The following is a 19,432-nucleotide window of genomic DNA, read 5'->3' on the forward strand; positions in this document are numbered from 1 at the left end:
GGAGGCCAAGTCAGTGGATATTTTTTACGGCAGAGATAGATAGATTCTATTATTCTAGTACGGGTGTCAGGGATTATGGGGTTAGGAAGGAGAGATTGTTCAGCCATGATTGATGGGCCGAATGGCCTGATACTGCTCCTAACACTCATGCTCGCACCAGCAATGTGTAGCCGCTTAACGACAAGCCGCAGTAACGTAAGCGAGGTTCGTGCATGCGAAAGGTAGAAGTTCAAATGTTGGCTTGAAGCAACTATTAACTCACAGTACATCAATAATCTGGTCATGTCTGAACAGATCAGTTACTATTGAATCATTCAAATGACTTAAAGCAATGTGGTAGAATAACAGACATCAACGACATGTCAAAACAAGAGGTACGGTGAATTACAATGTATTATTGTTGGCCACGTTTCAAAGGTTTGCAATAAATCTCACAGATTTAAATTGACCTGCAATTATCCCCTCCCAATTGTTCACCTCTGTATCTCCCTTTGCAACTGGATCATTGTCCTCCTCGTGAGCCGATCTCAATGAGTGCGGATGATGGGTAACAACAACTCTCCCTCTACGACCGTCAAAGTTGCACCTCAAAGCTGCATTGTTTAGCCCCCCCCAGGTCTATTTTAGTTTACTTTGGAGATACAGCGTGGAGACAGGTCCTTCGGTCCACTGAGTGCAGCGTAGGTTTACTAGGTTAATTCCCGGAATGGCGGGACTATCGTAGGTTGAAAGACTGGAGCGACTAGGCTTGTACACACTGGAATTTAGAAGGATGAGAGGAGATCTTATCGAAACGTATAAGATTATTAAGGGGTTGGACACGTTAGAGGCAGGAAACATGTTCCCAATGTTGGGGGAGTCCAGAACAAGGGGCCACAGTTTAAGAATAAGGGGTAGGCCATTTAGAACTGAGATGAGGAAAAACTTTTTCAGTCAGAGAGTTGTGAATCTGTTGAATTCTCTGCCTCAGAAGGCAGTGGAGGCCAATTCTCTGAATGCATTCAAGGGAGAGCTAGATAGAGCTCTTAAGGATAGCGGAGTCAGGGGGTATGGGGAGAAGGCAGGAACGGGGTACTGATTGAGAATGATCAGCCATGATCACATTGAATGGCGGTGCTGGCTCGAAGGGCCGAATGGCCTCCTCCTGCACCTATTGTCTATTGTCTATTGTCTATTGACCAGCGATCGCCCGTACACTAGTTCTGCCCGACACACCGGAGACAATTTGCAGAACCAGCCAATTAACCTACCAACCTGCATGACTTTGGAGTGTGGCAGGGAACCGGAGCACCCGGAGAAAACCCACGCAGGTCACGGGGAGAACGCACAAATTTCCACAGACAGCGTCCCGAGGTCAGGATCGAACCCGGGTCTCTGGCGCTGTGTGGCAGCAGCTCTTCCGCTCCACTGCCGTCCTTCATGGCCCTCCGTGTATATTCCGTGTATTGTCTGAGTCTACGTGCTACGTGTTTTGCTGCTGCACACAAGCTTTTCACGTACCGCACTGCAACAATATATTCAACGAGGGTGTTCAATTTAATTAGGGCGGCACGGTGGCGCAGAGGTAGAGTTGCTGCCTCACAGCGCCAGAGACCCGGGTTCGATCCTGACTACAGGTGCTGTCTGTACGGAGTTTGCACTTTTGTTCCGTGACAGTATGGATTTTCACTGGGAGTTCCAAAGGCGTACAGGTTTGTTGGTTAATTGGCTTCAGTTTAAAAAAAATTGGAAATTGTCCCTCGTGTGTTGGATAGAGCTACTGTATGGGGTGATGGCTGATCGGCACGGACTCAGTGGGCTGAAGGACCTGTTTCCACTCTGTATCTCTCAACTAAACTAAACTAGACTTTTGTACATTAGTTACAGATTGAGAATGATCAGCCATGATCACATTGAATGGCGGTGCTGGCTCGAAGGGCCGAATGGCCTCCTCCTGCACCTATTGTCTATTGTCTAATAATGCTCATAAATACAGTAAGGTGTTGTTTATTGTCACGTGTACCGAGGTACAGTGAAAAGCTTTCGTTGTGTGCTAACCAGTTAGCGGAAACACAGTACAGGATTACAATCGAGCCGTCCACAGTGTACAGATGAATGATAAAGGGAATAATGTAAGTAATGTTTAGTGCAAGATAAAGTCAGTACAGTCTGATCAAGGATCCGAGGGTCACCAATGAGGTAGATAGCAGTTCAGGACCGCTCTCTGGTTGCGGTAGGATGGCTCAGTTGCCTGATAACAGCTGGGAAGAAGCTGTCCCTGAATCTGGAGGTGTGCGTTTTCACACCTGTACCTTTTGCCCGATGGGAGAGGGGAGAAGAGGGAGTGGCCGGGGTGCGACTCGTTCTTGATTATGCTGCTGGCCTTGCCGAGGCAGCGTGAGGTGTCGGGCGAGGAGAGGAGAGGAGAGGAGAGGAGAGGGAACTGCTCCAGTACCATCGACTGTGTGGGCCGAACGGACTTGGGACTTTGAATACTGGCGCCAAAAATGGCGGCCGTAATTTCAGCGAAATGAATTTCACTGTGCAGTTGCAGACGTGACGGATAAAGCACTATTGACTTATGTAGCAATGGTCAGAATATGATCAATTTTGCTTTCCCAAGTAGTGGGAGAGAATTCTGATTTTGGCTACTTCCGGTAACAGTATTATGAATAATGCCTTCCCCCTGTGGTTGAATCGAATTGAGTTGGCTGATAGTTTACAGAAAACAATCTTATTGGCTTCAACTTATTTGGCAGTGTGCCCATCTATAAGTCTAAAGAACTGGGAGAGACTGATCCCAGCAAGAACATTTTCGATGTTGTTCTACTGGAGCTGGAAGCTGGTTAGTTGCCTTCCCCTGTGAATTTGTGCAATTATCTAAACAATATGGAACAAGTTCTTATAGGGGTCAGTGTTGAATTTTGAATGATGAACTGAGGTATTAGGGTGAATTCTCAGTGCATTTGGCAGCTTAACTTTCGTATTCTCCCTTGGCTTGCAACATCTGTTTTTCTTTTCTTGACTGGAAGATGTGATTTCCGTGGGAACGAGAAACAATTGAAATAAAATTGAACAGATGTAGCATTATACTTCTGGAATGGAAAGCAATCGCTGTTCCTACCATGCCGATGAAGCCAACTAATCAGGGAAAGGGTTATCTTTGGTTTTTTTCTTCAGTACGTTTTGCCTAAGGCAGGATGATGTTGATGCACAACCAATTTCTCAAGATAACACCTGAGAGCTTCCAATGCATCGGCTAGAGGAATGAGAGTACGCGTGTCCGGGGTTATGGGGCGAAGCATTGGAAGGGAAAGGTGGATCAGCCATGATCGAATGGTGGAGTAGACTAGATGGGCCGAATGGCCTACTTCTCTTCCCAGGGCTTAACTTATGAAAGTCCAACAGATTCATCAATAGACAATAGGTGCAGGAGGAGACCAATCGGCCTTTCGAGCCAGCACCGCCATTCAATGTGATCATGGCTGATCATTCTCAATCAGTACCCCGTTCCTGCCTTCTCCCCATACCCCCTGACTCCGCTATCCTTAAGAGCTCTGTCTAGCTCTCCCTTGAATGCATTCAGAGAATTGGCCTCCACTGCCTTCTGAGGCAGAGAATTCCACAGATTTACAACTCTCTGACTGAAAAAGTTTTTCTTCATCTCAGTTCTAAATCCCTTCTCACTTTGCAAGACTGCCAGAAAAAGCAACTTTGCATTTTTTAAAAAAGTATTTTTAACAATCCTTTCAGGTTCCCCTAGAGAGCTTTACTAAAATACTTGTAAGTATGGTCACTGTTGTGATACGGGAAATGTACACATCTGGAGTATTGTGTACAGTTTTGGTCTCCTAATTTGAGGAAGGACATCCATGTAATTGAGGCAGTGCAGCGTAGGTTCACGAGATTGATCCCTGGGATGGCGGGACTGTCTTATGAGGAAAGATTGAAAAGACTAGGCTTGTATACACTGGAGTTTAGAAGGATGAGAGGGGATCTTATAGAAACAGATAAAATTATAAAAGGGCTGGACAAGCTAGATGCAGGAAAATGTTCCCAATGTTGGGTGAGTCCAGAACCAGGATGGCAGGTCTGTCATATGAGGAAAAATTGGAAAGATTGAGCTTGTATTCACTCGAAATTGGAAGGATGAGAGGGGATCTTATAGAAACATATAAAATTACAAAAGGACTGGACATGTACCAAATGTTCCCAATGTTGGGGGAATCCAGAACCAGGGGCCACAGTCTAAGAATAAAGGGGAGGCCAATTAAAACTGAGATGAGAAAAAACTTTATCACCCAGAGAGTTGTGAATTTGTGGAATTCTCTGCCACAGAGGGCAGTGGAGGTCAAATCACTGGATGGATTTAAGAGAGAGTTAGATAGAGCTCTAGGGGCTAGTGGAATCAAGGGATATGGGGAGAAGGCAGGCAGGGGTTATTGATTGTGGACGATCAGCCATGATCACAATGAATGGCAGTGCTGGCTCGATTGGCCGAATGGCCTCCTCCTGCACCTATTTTCTATGTAGAGCTCAATTGTACATTGTGTCTCTGGAACTGATGCGCTACATTGCTGTAAACTGTATTCTGCACTCTGTATTCTGCACCATCATCATATCATATCATCATATATATACAGCCGGAAACAGGCCTTTTCGGCCCTCCAAGTCCGTGCCGCCCAGCGATCCCCGTACATTAACACTATCCTACACCCACTAGGGACAATTTTTACATTTTACCCAGCCAATTAACCTACATACCTGTACGTCTTTGGAGTGTGGGAGGAAACCGAAGATCTCGGAGAAAACCCACGCAGGTCACGGGGAGAACGTACAAACTCCTTACAGTGCAGCACCCGTAGTCAGGATCGAACCTGAATCTCCGGCGCTGCATTCGCTGTAAAGCAGCAACTCTACCGCTGCGCTACCGTGCCACCCTTTGCTCTCTCTATTGTACGTGAGTTTGACTTGATTATATTAATGAGTGGTGTATCTGATCTGCTTGGGTAGCATGCAAAACAAAGCTTATTTTCACAAAGTGCTGGAGTATGTCAGTGGGTCCGGCAGCATCTCTGGAGAACAAGGACGGGCGATGTTTCAGGTCGGAAGGGAACCCTTTGAACTGCGAAATCTCCTCAAGGCATTCAGTCTGAAGAAGGGTCCCAACGTCACCTGTCTTTCTTCTCCAGAGAGGCTGCCTGACCCAATGAGTTACTCCAGCACGTTGCATCTATCTTTGGTATAAACCCGCATCTACAGTTCCTTCGTACATACAAAGTTTTTTTAACTGCACCTCACTAATAGGGTTGCCAACTTTCTCACTCCCAAATAAGGGACAAACGGTGACGTAAACGCCCGTGCTCCCGTTCCACCAATGGTGGCCGCCCGGGCCGGGAGGCGGGTTCCTCGGCAACCTCCGTTTGGCGAACACACTCGGCCCCGCTCCCCAAACACACTCTGTTAGCCTACACTGTCCGGGCCTACAGCGGCCCCGGGCCTACAGTTTCTGGGCCTACAGTTTCTGGGCCTACAGTTTCCGGGCCTACAGTGTCCGGGCCTACAGTGTCCGGGCCTACAGTGTCCGGGCCTACAGTGTCCGGGCCTACAGTGTCCGGGCCTACAGTGTCCGGGCCTACTGAGTCCGGGCCTACAGAGTCCGGGCCTACAGAGTCCGGGCCTACAGAGTCTGGGCCTACAGTGTCCGGGCCTACAGTGTCTGGGCCTACAGCGCCCCCGGACCTAAAGAGTCTGGACCTACAGTGTCTGGGCCTACAGCGCCCCCCCGCCCTACAGAGTCCGGGCCTACAGTGTCTGGGCCTACTGCGCCCCCGGACCTACAGAGTCCGGGCCTACAATGTCCGGGCCTACAGCGCCTCCCCGAGCCGAATACGAGACAAGGGCGGTCCCATACGGTACAATCAAATTTAGCCCAAAATATGGAGATATCCTGGCTAATATGGGACAGTTGGCAACCCTACTCACTAAGTACATAACATGACATAACATAACATAACATAACAACACTTTATTGTCACTCGGCTTTTTACACCGAACGAAATTTCAGCAGTCACACAAAACACAGCAAAAAAGAAAAGAACACAGGACACCCGACCCCAACACAAACATCCATCACAGTGACTCCAAACACCCCCTCACTGTGATGGAGGCAACAAAACTTCCCCTCTCTTCCCCCCGCACCCACGGACAGGCAGCTCGACCCCTACCGAGGCAAACGACACGCACAGCCCCCGCAAGGCCCCGCGGCCGAGCCGCCCTGGGCACCGAAACGTCCCGCGGCCGCACCGGGCGATGTTAAGTCCAGCGGCCGAGCCGCACCGGGCACCGAAACGTCCCGTGGCCGAGCCGCACCGGGCGATGTTAAGTCCAGCGGCCAAGCCGCGCCGGGCACTGAAACGTCCCGCGGCCGAGCCGCACCAGGCACTGAAACGTCCCGCGGCCGAGCCGCACCGGGCACTGAAACGTACCGCGGCCGAGCCGCACCGGGCGATGTTAAGTCCAGCGGCCGAGCCGCACCGGGCACTGAAACGTCCCGCGGCCGAGCCGCGCTGGCGATGTTAAGTCCAGCGGCCACATGTGCCAATAATAAATCTAAACCTAAATAGTGCACAGCAAATGTTGAAAAGCACTGACGCAATGACATCTGGTGAATCAGTTTTGGTGATGCTGATTGAGGTACGAGCACTGGCCTGAACACGAAGGATTGGTCCTCCTAAACAGTGTCATTTGAGAGGGTGACCAGAAGCTTGGCTTCCATAGACACCTTTCCCCTACCGCTCAGCTGCAGTGAAAGCCAGGGATTTGGGCAAGAACTGAGCTGGTGGTCTTCGTAGAAGGTCGTCTTCGCTATAAACCAGCATCCGCACTTCCTCCCCTTGACACTGACGGTCTTTGTACTTGGGCGAGAATCATTAATCTGTGGCTGATGCAGCACGACATGTGTAATCACCTGCGAGAGAATTAATGAGAATCCAACTTAATGACTTGATTTATTTTGTGCATGCTTTGGAGTATTTGCACAGGATGTGAAGAGTTTATTTTGCCAATTTATGCATATTTGTATGCATTTGTGTTTTCTGATGTTTTAACGGCTTTGATATTTTGTAGCATAAGCTCGGCAAAAATCAGATTCGCTGCCTAGCTTCTCCCTTTCCAAGTTCCCTGCTCTACTATCTCACTTCTTCTTCTTAGGCCCCCTTGGTCATTTTTAGATTTAGAGATACAGCGAGGAAACAGGCCCTTCGGCCCACCGGGTCCGCGCCGACCAGCGATCCCCGCACATTAACACTATCCTACACACACCAGGGACAATTTTTACATTTGCCCAGCCAATTAACCTACAAACCTGTATGTCTTTGGAGTGTGGGAGAAAACCGAAGATCTCGGAGAAAACCGAAGCAGGTCACGGGGAGAACGTACAAACTCCGTACGGACGGCGCCCGTAGTCAGGATCGAACCTGAATCTCCGGCGCTGCATTAGCTGTAAGGCAGCAACTCTACCGCTGCGCCACCGTGCCGCCATGGGTGGTCATGGCCGACCATGGGTGATGCATCCTAGTTGGCTGCTTGCTCCACACCTCGGCTAGAGCAGCGTCGCTTGTGGCTGAAGAGACCAATGCGGGAGTGGCAGTCTCTGTCGCAAAGGTCACATTTGTGCGTGGTCTCTGGTCTGTTGAAGTTGCTGAGCTCCTTTCTGCACGCCCGCCTGTCTGCCGCTGCGTTCACTATCTCTATCTCCATCTCTAACCGTTTCTAATTACGTTTTAAAATTCATCTCGGTTCCTTCCTTTCTCAAGCGGCACGGTGGCGCAGCGGTAGAGTTGCTGCCTTACAGCGAATGCAGCGCCGGAGACTCAGGTTCGATCCTGACTACGGGCGCCGTCTGTACGGAGTTTGTACGTTCTCCCCGTGACCTGCGTGGGTTTTCTCCGAGATCTTCGGTTTCCTCCCACACTCCAAAGACGTGCAGATTTGTAGGTTAATTGACAGGGTAAATGTAAAAATTGTCCCTAGTGTGTGTAGGATAGTGTTAATGTGCGGGGATCGCTGGGCGGCGCAGACTCGGTGGGCCGAATGGCCTGTTTCCGCGCTGTCCCTCTAATTCTAAATCTGACGGTGCATAGCAGTTCATACACCCTGACGCCCTCAATAGCAAGAATATCCTTCCTGAAATTTGGAGACCAAAACTGCACACAGTACTACAGGTGCAGTCTCACTAGGGCCCTGTACCACTGCAGAAGGACCTCTTTGCTCCTATACCCAACTCCTCTTGTTATGAGCCACCCATGTCTGACTCAGGGTTCCTCTGGCACTGGGACATTTTGCTCATGGTTCCAGCATCTGCGGCTCCTTGCATCTCCGACAACATAATCCATTTGTTTAAAATTCATGAGGCTCCACACAGTCAGTGCTCGAGGTCAGGATCCAGAACAAGGGGCCACAGTTTAAGAATAAGGGGTAGGCCATTTAGAACTGAGATGAGGAAAAACTTTTTCACTCGGAGAGTTGTGAATCTGTGGAATTCACTGCCTCAGAAGGCAGTGGAGGCCAATTCTCTGGATGCTTTCAAGAGAGAGTTAGATAGAGCTCTGAAAGATAGCGGAGTCAAGGGATATGGGGATAAGGCAGGAACGGGGTACTGATTGTGGATGATCAGCCATGATCACAGTGAATGGCGGTGCTGGCTCGAAGGGCCAAATGGCCTCCTCCTGCACCTATTGTCTATTGATTCCTCTAGCCCCTAGAGCTCTATCTAACTAGAGCTGGGACAATTCCAAAATGGACTATTTGGTTTGTCGTTTCTTTGTTGGCTGGTTCACCGAAGACTAACAGATGGGGTTGTTATTCATTTGGAGAAAAGGCTTGGATTGTTGCCCCTTATCATTTTCCGTTTGACTGCAGTTTCCAATGCCATTTCCCACTCCCTCTCACGCCCCACCCTTCATGAACAAACCAGTACCACATGGAAAGAAGTACTTAAGTCCAGCAACCATTCAGATCCTGAATGCTCAACACAATGACATGTTACACATTAATCTGTCTCCCATTGCCGTTTCCTTGATGTTATCACACTGCCTTCACATTTTTTTTGTTTAATCATTAACGATGTGGCCTTGCTGTCAAGACCAGCATTCAGTTGACTTTAGTTTGTTGTCACGAGGTACAGTGGAAAGCTTTTGTTGCGTGCTAGCCTGTCATTAGAAAGACAATACATGATTACAACCAAGCTGGTGGGCCGAAGGGCCTGTTTCCGCGCTGTATCGCTAAAATAATCTCTGTTCCTTCTTTGTGCAGTTCCTGTGGTAAACTTCGCAGGGTTGTTGATGTCTGCTGATTATTATTGAGGTATATCAGTTGTATAGAAGGGGCTGTGCAGTACAAAATGCGTCCTGACTATCTATGCCTGATGACACCTTTTTACACATTTGCAATGTGCCATGGCAGCACGGATCACATATCAGAGGCAAAGACTTGCTGATTACCGGTAGTTTAAGTGCGCATTTTCTCAACAGCTCCAGACATTCACTTAGTTTCCATGAATGGCATGATTGCCCAAAACAGCTTGTGTTCGGTCCGACCCACAACGTCACCTATTCCTTTTCTCCAGAGAGAAAAGGTTCCAGGAGAGAGTTAGATGTAGCTCTCAGGGCTAACGGAGTCAAGGGTTAAGGGGAGAAAACAGGAACGGGGTACTGATTTTGGATGGTCAGCCATGATCATAGTGGTGCTGGCTTGAAGGGCCGACTCTTGCACCTATTTTTCTATGTTTCCAGAGGTGCTGCCTGGCCCGCTGAGTTTCTCCAGCTTTTTGTGTCTATCTTCGGTTGAAACCAGCATCTGCAGTTCCTCCCCTCACTACCGGTAAATTGAAATCAGCTCACAGTGGTTATTGAGTATTTTACATAATAAAATCCTGTGTGTGATTTCTTCCTCCTGCAGCTTCTGCTTTGTAATTGACTGTAACGATAGGGTACGGGGAGAAGGCAGGAACGGGGTACTGATTGAGAATGATCAGCCATGATCACATTGAATGGTGGTGCTGGCTCGAAGGGCCGAATGGCCTCCTCCTGCACCTATTGTCCATTGACTATTGTCTATTGTCTATTGTCATGATCTTTGCTGGCTGGGCTTCTTGATTTGTGATCATTGAGGGACAGTACAATTTTACTTTTGAAAAATTTAAAAACTTGCTGTCTCTTTAATTTTGACAGCAAAGCTATACAGGTATCTTGGAAAGGAAGTAAAAGGATAGGAGGCGGCACGGTGGCGCAGCGGTAGAGTTGCTGCCTTACAGCAAATACAGCACCGGAGATCAGGGTTCGATCCCAACTACGGGTGCTGTCTGTACGGAGTTTGTACGCTCTCCCCGTGATCTGCGTGGGTTTTTAGAGTTTTAGATTTAGAGATACAGCGCGGAAACAGGCCCTTCGGCCCACCGGGTCCGCGCCGCCCAGCGATCCCCACACATTAACACTATCCTACACACACTAGGGACAATTTTTACATTTGCCCAGTCAATTAACCTACAAACCTGTACTTTTTTGGAGTGTGGGAGGAAACCGAAGATCTCGGGGAAAACCCACGCAGGTCACGGGGAGAACGTACAAACTCCGTAAAGACGGCGCCCGTAGTCAGGATCGAACCTGAGTCTTTGGCGCTGCATTCGCTGTAAGGCAGCAACTCTACCGCTGCGCCACCGTGTCGCCCATCTCCGAGATCTTCGGTTTCCTCCCACACTCCAAAGACGTACAGGTTTGTAGGTTAATTGGCCTGGTAAATGTAAAAATTGTCCCTAGTGTGTGTTGCATGGTGTTAATGTGTGGGGATCGCTGGTCGGCGCGGACTCGGTGGGCCGAAGGGCCTGTTTCTGCGCTGTGTCTTTAAACTAAACTAAAGTTTATCGAGTCGTACAGCGTGGAAACGGACCCTTTGGCCCAACTTGCCCACACCAACCAACATGGTCCATCCTCACTAGTCCTACCTGCCCATATCCCTCTAAAGCTGTCCTATCCATGTGCCTGTCCAAATGCTTCTTAAATGTCTCAACTACCTCCCCAGGCAGCTCGTTTCACACCGTTATGATCTTTGCAGACTGGACTTTTTCTTCAATTGTGATCATGAAAATTCAGTATAATTTTACTTTTAAACTCTTTTTAGTTTTGACAGCAAAGCCACATTTTGGATGGGAGGAACGTTATGGTATTCAGTGGTACTATATTTGTCACATGTACCGAGTAGGGGTGCCAACTATCTCACTCCAAAATAAGGGACAAGGTGACGTCATCGCCCCGCGCCCCATGTGATCTCACCTAGCCAGCGGCCACGTGTTCCCGCTCCACCAATGGCGGCCGCCCAGGCCAGGAGGCGGGTTGTGTAGGAAAAAAACTGCAGATGCTGGTTTAAATCGAAGGTAGACACAAAAAGCTGGAGTCACTCAGCGGGACAGGCAGCATCTCTGGGGAGAAGGAATGGGTGACGTTTCGGGTCCGGGGTGCGGGTCGTTACGAGGCGCCCGGGCCTCCGGGCCTACAGCGCGGCCTGAGCCTAATAAGAGGACAATGGCGGTCCCGTACGGGACCAACCAAGTTAGCCCATAATACGGGATGTCCCGGCTAATATGGGACAGTTGGCAACCCTAGTAGCAGGGTCCAGTGAGATTCATTTTTGTATACAGCTAACTCCTCATAACAAGAGGAGTTGAGTATAGGAGCAAAGAGGTCCTTCTGCAGTTGTACAGGGTCCTATTGAGACCGCACCTGGGGTACTGTGTGCAGTTTTGGTCTCCAAATTTGAGGAAGGATATTCTTGCTATTGAGGGCGTGCAGCGTAGGTTTACTAGGTTAATTCCCGGAATGGCGGGACTGTCGTATGTTGAAAGACCGGAGCGACTAGGCTTGTATACACTGGAATTTAGAAGGATTTGAGGGGATCTTATTGAAACATGTAAGATTATTAAGGAGTTGGACACGTTAGAGGCAGGAAACATGTTCCCAGTGTTGGGGAAGTCCAGAACCAGGGGCCACAGTTTAAGAATAAGGGGTCGGCCGTTTAGAACGGAGATGAGGAAAAGCTTTTTCAGTCAGAGAGTTGTGAATCTGTGGAATTCTCTGCCTCAGAAGGCAGTGGAGGCCAATTCTCTGAATGCATTCAAGAGAGAGCTGGATAGAGCTCTTAAGGATAGCGGAGTCAGGGGGTATGGGGAGAAGGCAGGAACGGTGTACTGATTGAGAATGATCAGCCATGATCACATTGAATGGCGGTGCTGGCTCGAAGGGCCGAATGGCCAACTCCTGCACCTATGGTCTATTGTCTATTACACGTATCACTATACATATGCACCTAGATACATCTTAGATAAGTGTCTCCGATACCGTGCAAGTGTATAGAAGTAGTACACCGAGACTGTATACAGGAGTTGTGTAAGAAGGAAGTGCAGATGCTGGTTCACACCAAAGATAGACGTGAAATGCTGGAGTAACTCAGTGGGTCAGGCAGCATCTATGGAGAAAAGGTTTTCTCCAGCATACAAGAGTTGCCAGGTTTGGCACCACTTTCAAGTCCCAGCTGCTGCCGGCGCAGAGTTATTGACCTGACCATGAAGGCCTGTAGTCCTGCCATTAATTGAATGATGCATTAATTTCCGATTGTAAGCATGCCTGGAACTTTTCCCTGGCAACTGCGGCGATGTTTTGTGGAAATGCAAAACTCCGGAGATGTTACGCCAAACTGCAGTAAGTCAAAACATCACTGGACAGCAAATACATCATGGTTACACGAACATTCCCTAATTTGTTGCCCAGATCCCTCGAGATTCAATTGAGTAATGCTGATCGTTCCCAAACGTTAAGTGAGTCTTGAGCAACCCCAGTCTTGCTTGACACTGCAGTGCATTGCTGAGAGAACAATGCAGTCTTGAAGTGCCATCTTTGGGATTCACCCGGTCAGATCCTGTGGAAAATTCTTTGGAGGAAACATAGAAAACCGGTGCTGGAGTACAGGAACACCTAGTACCACTGAACACCTTAACTTTCCTCCCATCCAAAATGCGGCTTTGCTGTCAAAACTAAAAAGGGTTTAAGCTTTTAAAAGTAAAATTATACTGAATTTTCATGATCACAATTGAAGAAAAAGCCATTCAATACGATCATGGCTGATCATCCAAAATTAGTACCCCATTCCTGCTTTCTCCCCATATCCCTTGATTCCGTCTGCTTCCCCCCCCACCCCCCCCCCCCCCAATATCCCTTGAGACCAGGGCCAATAGTTCCAGTTTCCTGGCCACCATTGTTCCCTCAACCTTACTCGCAAATGGGTGATTTGGTTCATCGTTGCTTCGTTGGAACTTGGTGCGCCTCACTTCCCACGTTACACTCGTGACTGTGGAAGCACTGACGGTTTTAGATTTAGATTTTTTAGAGATACAGCGTGGAAACAGGCCCTTCGGCCCACCGAGTCCACGCCCAGCGATCCCCGCACATTAACACTATCCTACACGCACTAGGGACAATTTTTACATTTACCCAGTCAATTAAGGATCGAACCTGAGTCTCCGGCGCTGCATTCGCTGTAAGGCAGCAACTCTACCGCTGCGCCACCGTGCCACCCAGTTTTGTGTGGGAGGAACACATTCTACGACGGTCCTTCCGCTGCTGGACATTTTGGAGGGGCTTTTTAGTTTGGTTGTGAGATTCAGCGCAGAAACGGGCCCTTCGGCCCACCGAGTCCACGCCGACCGACGACCACCCCGTTCACTAGTTCTATCCCACACGCACACACACACACACACACACACACACACACACACACACACACACACACACACACACACACACACACACACACACACACACACACACACACACACACTAGGGACAATTTACAGAAGCCAATAAACCTACAGACCTGCACAGTCTTTGGAGTGTGGGAGGAAACCGGAACATCCGGAGAAATGTTGGGGAGAACGTGCAAACTCCGTACAGACAGCGCCCGTGGTCAGGATGGAACCCGGGGCTCTGGAGCTTTTTGTATCTATCTTCGGTTTAAACCAGCATCTGCAGTTCCCTCTTCCACAGTGGTGGTCTTGGGTCTCTCGATTTTTGCTCTGTAACTATCTTTTTGTTGAGCCAAGGCATTGGAATTTGTCGAACACTTTGAACTCATTCTACTCGACATTGACTATAATAATTGACTAAACAATTTGATTTTACAATGCAGCAAATTATGGGTGATTGACGTTTTCAAGATATCATAAGGGATGTAATAGACAATAGGTGCAGGAGGAGGCCATTCGGCCCTTCGAGCCAGCACCGCCATTCAATGTGATCATGGCTGATCATTCTCAATCAGTACCCCGTTCCTGCCTTCTCCCCATACCCCCCGACTCCGCTATCCTTAAGAGCTCTATCTAGCTCTCTCTTGAATGCATTCAGAGAATTTGCCTCCACTGCCTTCTGAGGCAGAGAATTCCACCAAATATTTGGTGTAAAAGCCATTTCTACGGGCTGTAACATCTAGGACTGGGCAACGTAGCTTAAAAAAAATTACAGACAATTGTTCTAGGAATGAAGATAGATACAAAGTGCTGGAGTAACTCAGTGGGGGCAGGCAGCATCTCTGGAGTAAAGGGACTGGTGGCGTTTCGGGTCGGGACTCTTCTTCAGACCTCCGGACCAGATACGTTGCTTGTCTTCTTTCTCGAGACCCAGTCCCTCACAATAGAACAATCCATCCACCCTTCAGATCTAGGAATCAATTCATTCAACCTTTTATTGCTCTCCCTCGGGTAAGGAGATCAAACGGGGGACCAATCTCAGGCGTGCAATTGAAGCAAGACCCTACGTATCTGTAGTAAGATGTCCTTACTACAAGATGGGCCAATTCTATACTGCTATCATTGAGTCCGTCCTCACCTTCTCCATCATGGTCTGGTTTGGCTCAGCCACCGAGAACGACATCCGGAGGCTGCAACGGATCGTTTGCACAGCTGAGAAGGTTGTTGGCTGCAACCTTCCCCCCATTGACGAACTGTACACTGCAAGGGCCAGGGAGCGAGCGGGCAAGATCATCTCTGACCCCCCTCTCACCCTGGCCACAAACTCTCTGAAGCACTTCCCTCTGGAAGACGACTCCGGACTGTCAAAGCAGCCACAGCCGGACATAAAAACACCCTTTTTCCCCACGAGTGATCGATCTACTCAATAACCAAAGTCTGTAGTCTCTTTTTTGCTCTGGTTTATTTTCACCCTCATGTTTAGACCGTAATGGTGTATCCTTATTGTTTTGATGTGGTTATGCTTTAATTCTTAATTGTTAACTGTATGTTTGTGTTGTCATTTGTGAGCGGAGCACCAAGGCACATTCCTTGTATATGCACATACTTGGCCAATAGATGTATTCATTTCCCAACTGTGTGTGGTACCTGCATGCCAATGTTGTGTTTGATGTTCAAGAGCATTTTGGTCCCTCTGGATGCCAACGCGTTTTGGGGGCGGCACGGTGATGCTCAACCTCTCCCTACATCTCAGGCCCCCGAGTCCTGGCGACATACTCTTAAATCTTCTCTGCATCCCATCCAGCTTGACAATATCTTACCTATAACATGGTGCCCAAAACGGAACACAATACTCTAAACGTGTCCTCACCAATGTCTTATGTAACTGCAGCATGGCCTCCCAACTTCTATACTCAGAAGTTCTATACTATACCATTCGATCCTCCACTGGTTCAACAGAATCACTTTTAAGTGTTCAACTTACCATCTCTGAAATATGACTAAACACTAGAGAGCAGGGAAGAACTGATGATGCTGGTTTAAATCGAAGGTAGACACAAAATGCTGGAGTAACTCAGCGGGTCAGGCTGCATCTCGGGAGAGAAGGAATGGGCGACGTTTCGGGTCAGGTCTGAAGAAGGGTCTCGATCCGAAACGTCACCCATTCCTTCTCTCTCGAGATGCTGTCTGACCCGCTGAGCTATTCCAGCATTTTGTGTCTAATCACTAGAGAGCTTAAGGAGTGCATCTTCTTAAGCTTCATAATTGCATTTTATTAAATGCTTTTGTTCTGCTTCAGTTTTGGCCATTTCGAGTGCCCAGGGCAGTGGCTTGCTTTTAATTACATTTATTTTCCCCGTTGGCCTTTAATTTTCTCCAAAGTACACTTATTATCGAGGAACTAGCTGTCCCACTTGTCGGATTACCTCACCGAGGACCAAAGAATGACATCTCTAGTCTATTTAATGAAACATAGAAACATAGAAAATAGGTGCAGGAGGAGGCCATTCGGCCCTTCGAGCCAGCACCGCCATTCATTGTGATCACGGCTGATCATCCACAATCAGTAACCCGTGCCTGCCTTCCCTCCATATCCCTTGATTCCACTAGCCCCCTCGAGCTCTATCTAACTCTCTTTTAAATTCATCCAGTGAATTGGCCTCCACTGCCCTCTGTGGCAGAGAATTCCACAAATTCACAACTCTCTGGGTGAAAAAGTTTTTTCTCACCTCAGTTTTAAATGGCCTCCCCTTTATTCTTAGACTGTGGGGCCCCTGGTTCTGGACTCGCCCAACATTGGGAACATTTTTTCCTGCATCTAGCTTGTCCAGTCCTTTTATAATTCCATACGTTTCTATAAGATCCCCTCTCATCCTCCTAAACTCCAGTGAAGAGTTTTGTGCTTTCCCTCGATCATTTTGAGTAGTTTCCACAGCAATTAAAGGATGGTTGCCTAATTATTCAAGCTCAATGAAGTCGTTCCTATTTCCCGCTTTCCTATTTCATATTGTAAGGTGGTGAAGTGAATCGGAATTGTACGGTTATGGTACATTATTTGTCATGTTTAGGTCAGTTTTGATTATTGCCACGTGTACCGAGGTGCAGTGAAAAGCGTTTAGTTTCGAGATGCAGCGCAGAAACAGGCCCTTCGGCCCACCGGTTCCGCACCAACCAGCGATCCCCGCACACTAACACTATCCCGCACACACTAGGGACAATTTTTTACGTTTACCAACCAATTAACCTACACAGCCGCACGTCTCTGGAGTCTGGGGGGAAACCGAAGATCACGGAGAAAACCCGCGCAGGTCACGGGGAGAACGTACAAACTACGTACGGACAGCACCCGCAGTGGGGATGGAACCCGGGTCTCCGGCGCTGCGTTCGCTGTAAGGCAGCAACTCTTCTGCGCCTGGCGGGAATTGTCTCTTCCGAACGGAGACGCGACCCTTTGTTCTGGGTGGTGTCTCCGTTCCCGCTGCGGCCTACCACCGGCCATGCACCTGGAGCTGGTGGCCTCCAGCTGGGACTCGCCTGTGGAGGCTCGCAGCCCCCTGGGTGGGGGCCGACATCGGGAGCTCCGGCAGCGGCAGCGTCTTCGCCCGCCCCGAATCGCGGGGCTTGGGTCGGCCCGCCGCGGTCCTTTCACCGTCCGGCACGGCCTGAAATAGGCCGCGGGATTTTCTCTGCCCGGCAGGGGCTTCAATGTCGGGAGCCCCAACTGCCCCGACGTGCAGCGGCAGCGGCGGCGTCTTCGCCCGCCCCGGATCGCGGGGCTTGGGTCGGCCCGCCGCGGACCTTTCACCGTCCGGCGCGGCCTGGAACGTGGCAACTTCAACAGCCTGACCGCGGGAGAATATGGCAGGGGAAGAGAAAAGGCAACCCATCACAGTGAGGAGGTGACTGGAGGAGACTTACTGTGATGGATGTCTCTTTCTGTTTGATTGTGTGTGTTATTGCTTATTTTTTATTGCTCTTTTATTGCTTTTATTATTCTTGTTGTTGGACTGTGGGTAATCTTTCATTTCACTGCACATTTATGTGTGTGTGAGAAATAAACTTGACTTGACTTGACTCTGCCGCTGCGCCACATTATGAACCAGTGAATTTACGAACTAGATTCCAGAGAGTGGCAGACTGCCCTGTTTATCACGGGCACTGACCTCCCCTCCACTGAAGGGATATGGAGGAGGGGCCGCCTCAAGAAGGCAACCAGTGCCCTCGATGACCCTCGGCACCCTGGCCACGCTTTCATTCTGCTCCTCCCACACGGGGCGAAGCTGCAGGGGCCTGAAAACCATCGCCCACCAGTTCAGGAATAGCTTCTCTTTAACACCACGTGACACTAACCTCAGCAACTCTGAACCTCTCTGCAAAACGGCACAAAGTGCTGGTGTAACTCAATGGAACGGAGATGAGGAAACACTTAGGTTAATTCCCGGAATGGCGGGACTATCATATGTTGAAAGACTGGAGCGACTAGGCTTGTATACACTGGAATTTAGAAGGATGAGAGGAGATCTTATCGAAACGTATAAGATTATTAAGGGGTTGGACACGTTAGAGGCAGGAAACATGTTCCCAATGTTTGGGGGAGTCCAGAACCAGGGGCCACAGTTTAAGAATAAGGGGTAGGCCATTTAGAACGGAGATGAGGAAAAACTTTTTCAGTCAGAGAGTTGTGAATCTGTGCAATTCTCTGCCTCAGAAGGCAGTGGAGGCCAGTACTCTGAATGCATTCAAGAGAGAGCTCGATAGAGCTCTTAAGGATAGCGGAGTCAGGGGGTATGGGGAGAAGGCAGGAACGGGGTACTGATTGAGAATGATCAGCCATGATCACATTGAATGGCGGTGCTGGCTCGAAGAGCCGAATGGCCTCCTCCTGCACCTATGGTCTATTATCTATTCAGGCAGGCAGCATCTCTGGAGGACATGGATGAACCCTTCTTCATATTCTGAGATGGTGCCTGACCTGCTGAGTTACTCCGGCACTTTGTGTATTTTTTCTTGTTGGGCAGTATCAGCAGTTCCTTGTGTGTGAGGGCAAGGGACTATGTCTTTAGTTGCTTTTAATTTGCACTAGTATTACTGTGCTCATCCATTGAAATGGTTTTGATTATATACTCATCTATGTGGGCCTGTTAAGTTGTTGCAAGTAAAAATGTCATTGTTCCTTTATTTGTACCTATAATTAAACACACTGACCCTCGAGGCAGGGAATGCTTAAATCTGTGTGTGTAGGAAGGTCGCACAGATGCTGGTTTACAACGAAGATGGACACAAAATGCTGGAGTAACTCAGCGGGTCAGGCAGCGTCTCTGGAGGGAAGGAATGTGTGACGTTTCAGGTCGAGACCCTTCTTCAGCCTAAATCTGTACGTTGTCTGGGTCAAGCCATTATTCTTGAAATTGTGGCCTGGCTCTTTTTTAAAATCATTTGGGATTGATTTATGAAGAGGCTGCAGAAATGTGTGTATGTGGGTGTGTAGTTGAGCTGTTTATTGATTGTGGCAAGAAGTGGTAGAAACATAGAAAATAGGTGCAGGAGGAGGCCCTTTGGCCCTTCGAGCCAGCACCGCCATTCATTGTGATCATGGCTGATCATCAACACTCAGTAACCCGTGCCTGCCTTCTCCCCATAATCCCTTGATTCCGCTAGCCT

The 19,432-nt window shown here is 48.8% G+C and overlaps 1 protein-coding gene across 1 annotated transcript in view; it reads right to left on the reverse strand.

The window, feature by feature from the left end:
- Positions 1-19,432, reverse strand: part of LOC144592279 (interleukin-6 receptor subunit beta) — a 157,013-nt gene that overhangs the window by 135,896 nt on the left and 1,685 nt on the right. The window contains exons 2-3 of the mRNA XM_078396808.1: positions 17,935-18,141; positions 6,775-6,949 (exon numbers count right to left, since the gene is read on the reverse strand). Coding sequence (XP_078252934.1) covers positions 6,775-6,949; positions 17,935-18,141 — 382 coding nt within the window. The remainder of the gene's footprint in view (positions 1-6,774; positions 6,950-17,934; positions 18,142-19,432) is intronic.

Source organism: Rhinoraja longicauda, chromosome 3, assembly GCF_053455715.1.
Source record: "Rhinoraja longicauda isolate Sanriku21f chromosome 3, sRhiLon1.1, whole genome shotgun sequence".
In the NCBI taxonomy this organism is placed as follows: Eukaryota; Metazoa; Chordata; class Chondrichthyes; order Rajiformes; family Arhynchobatidae; genus Rhinoraja; species Rhinoraja longicauda.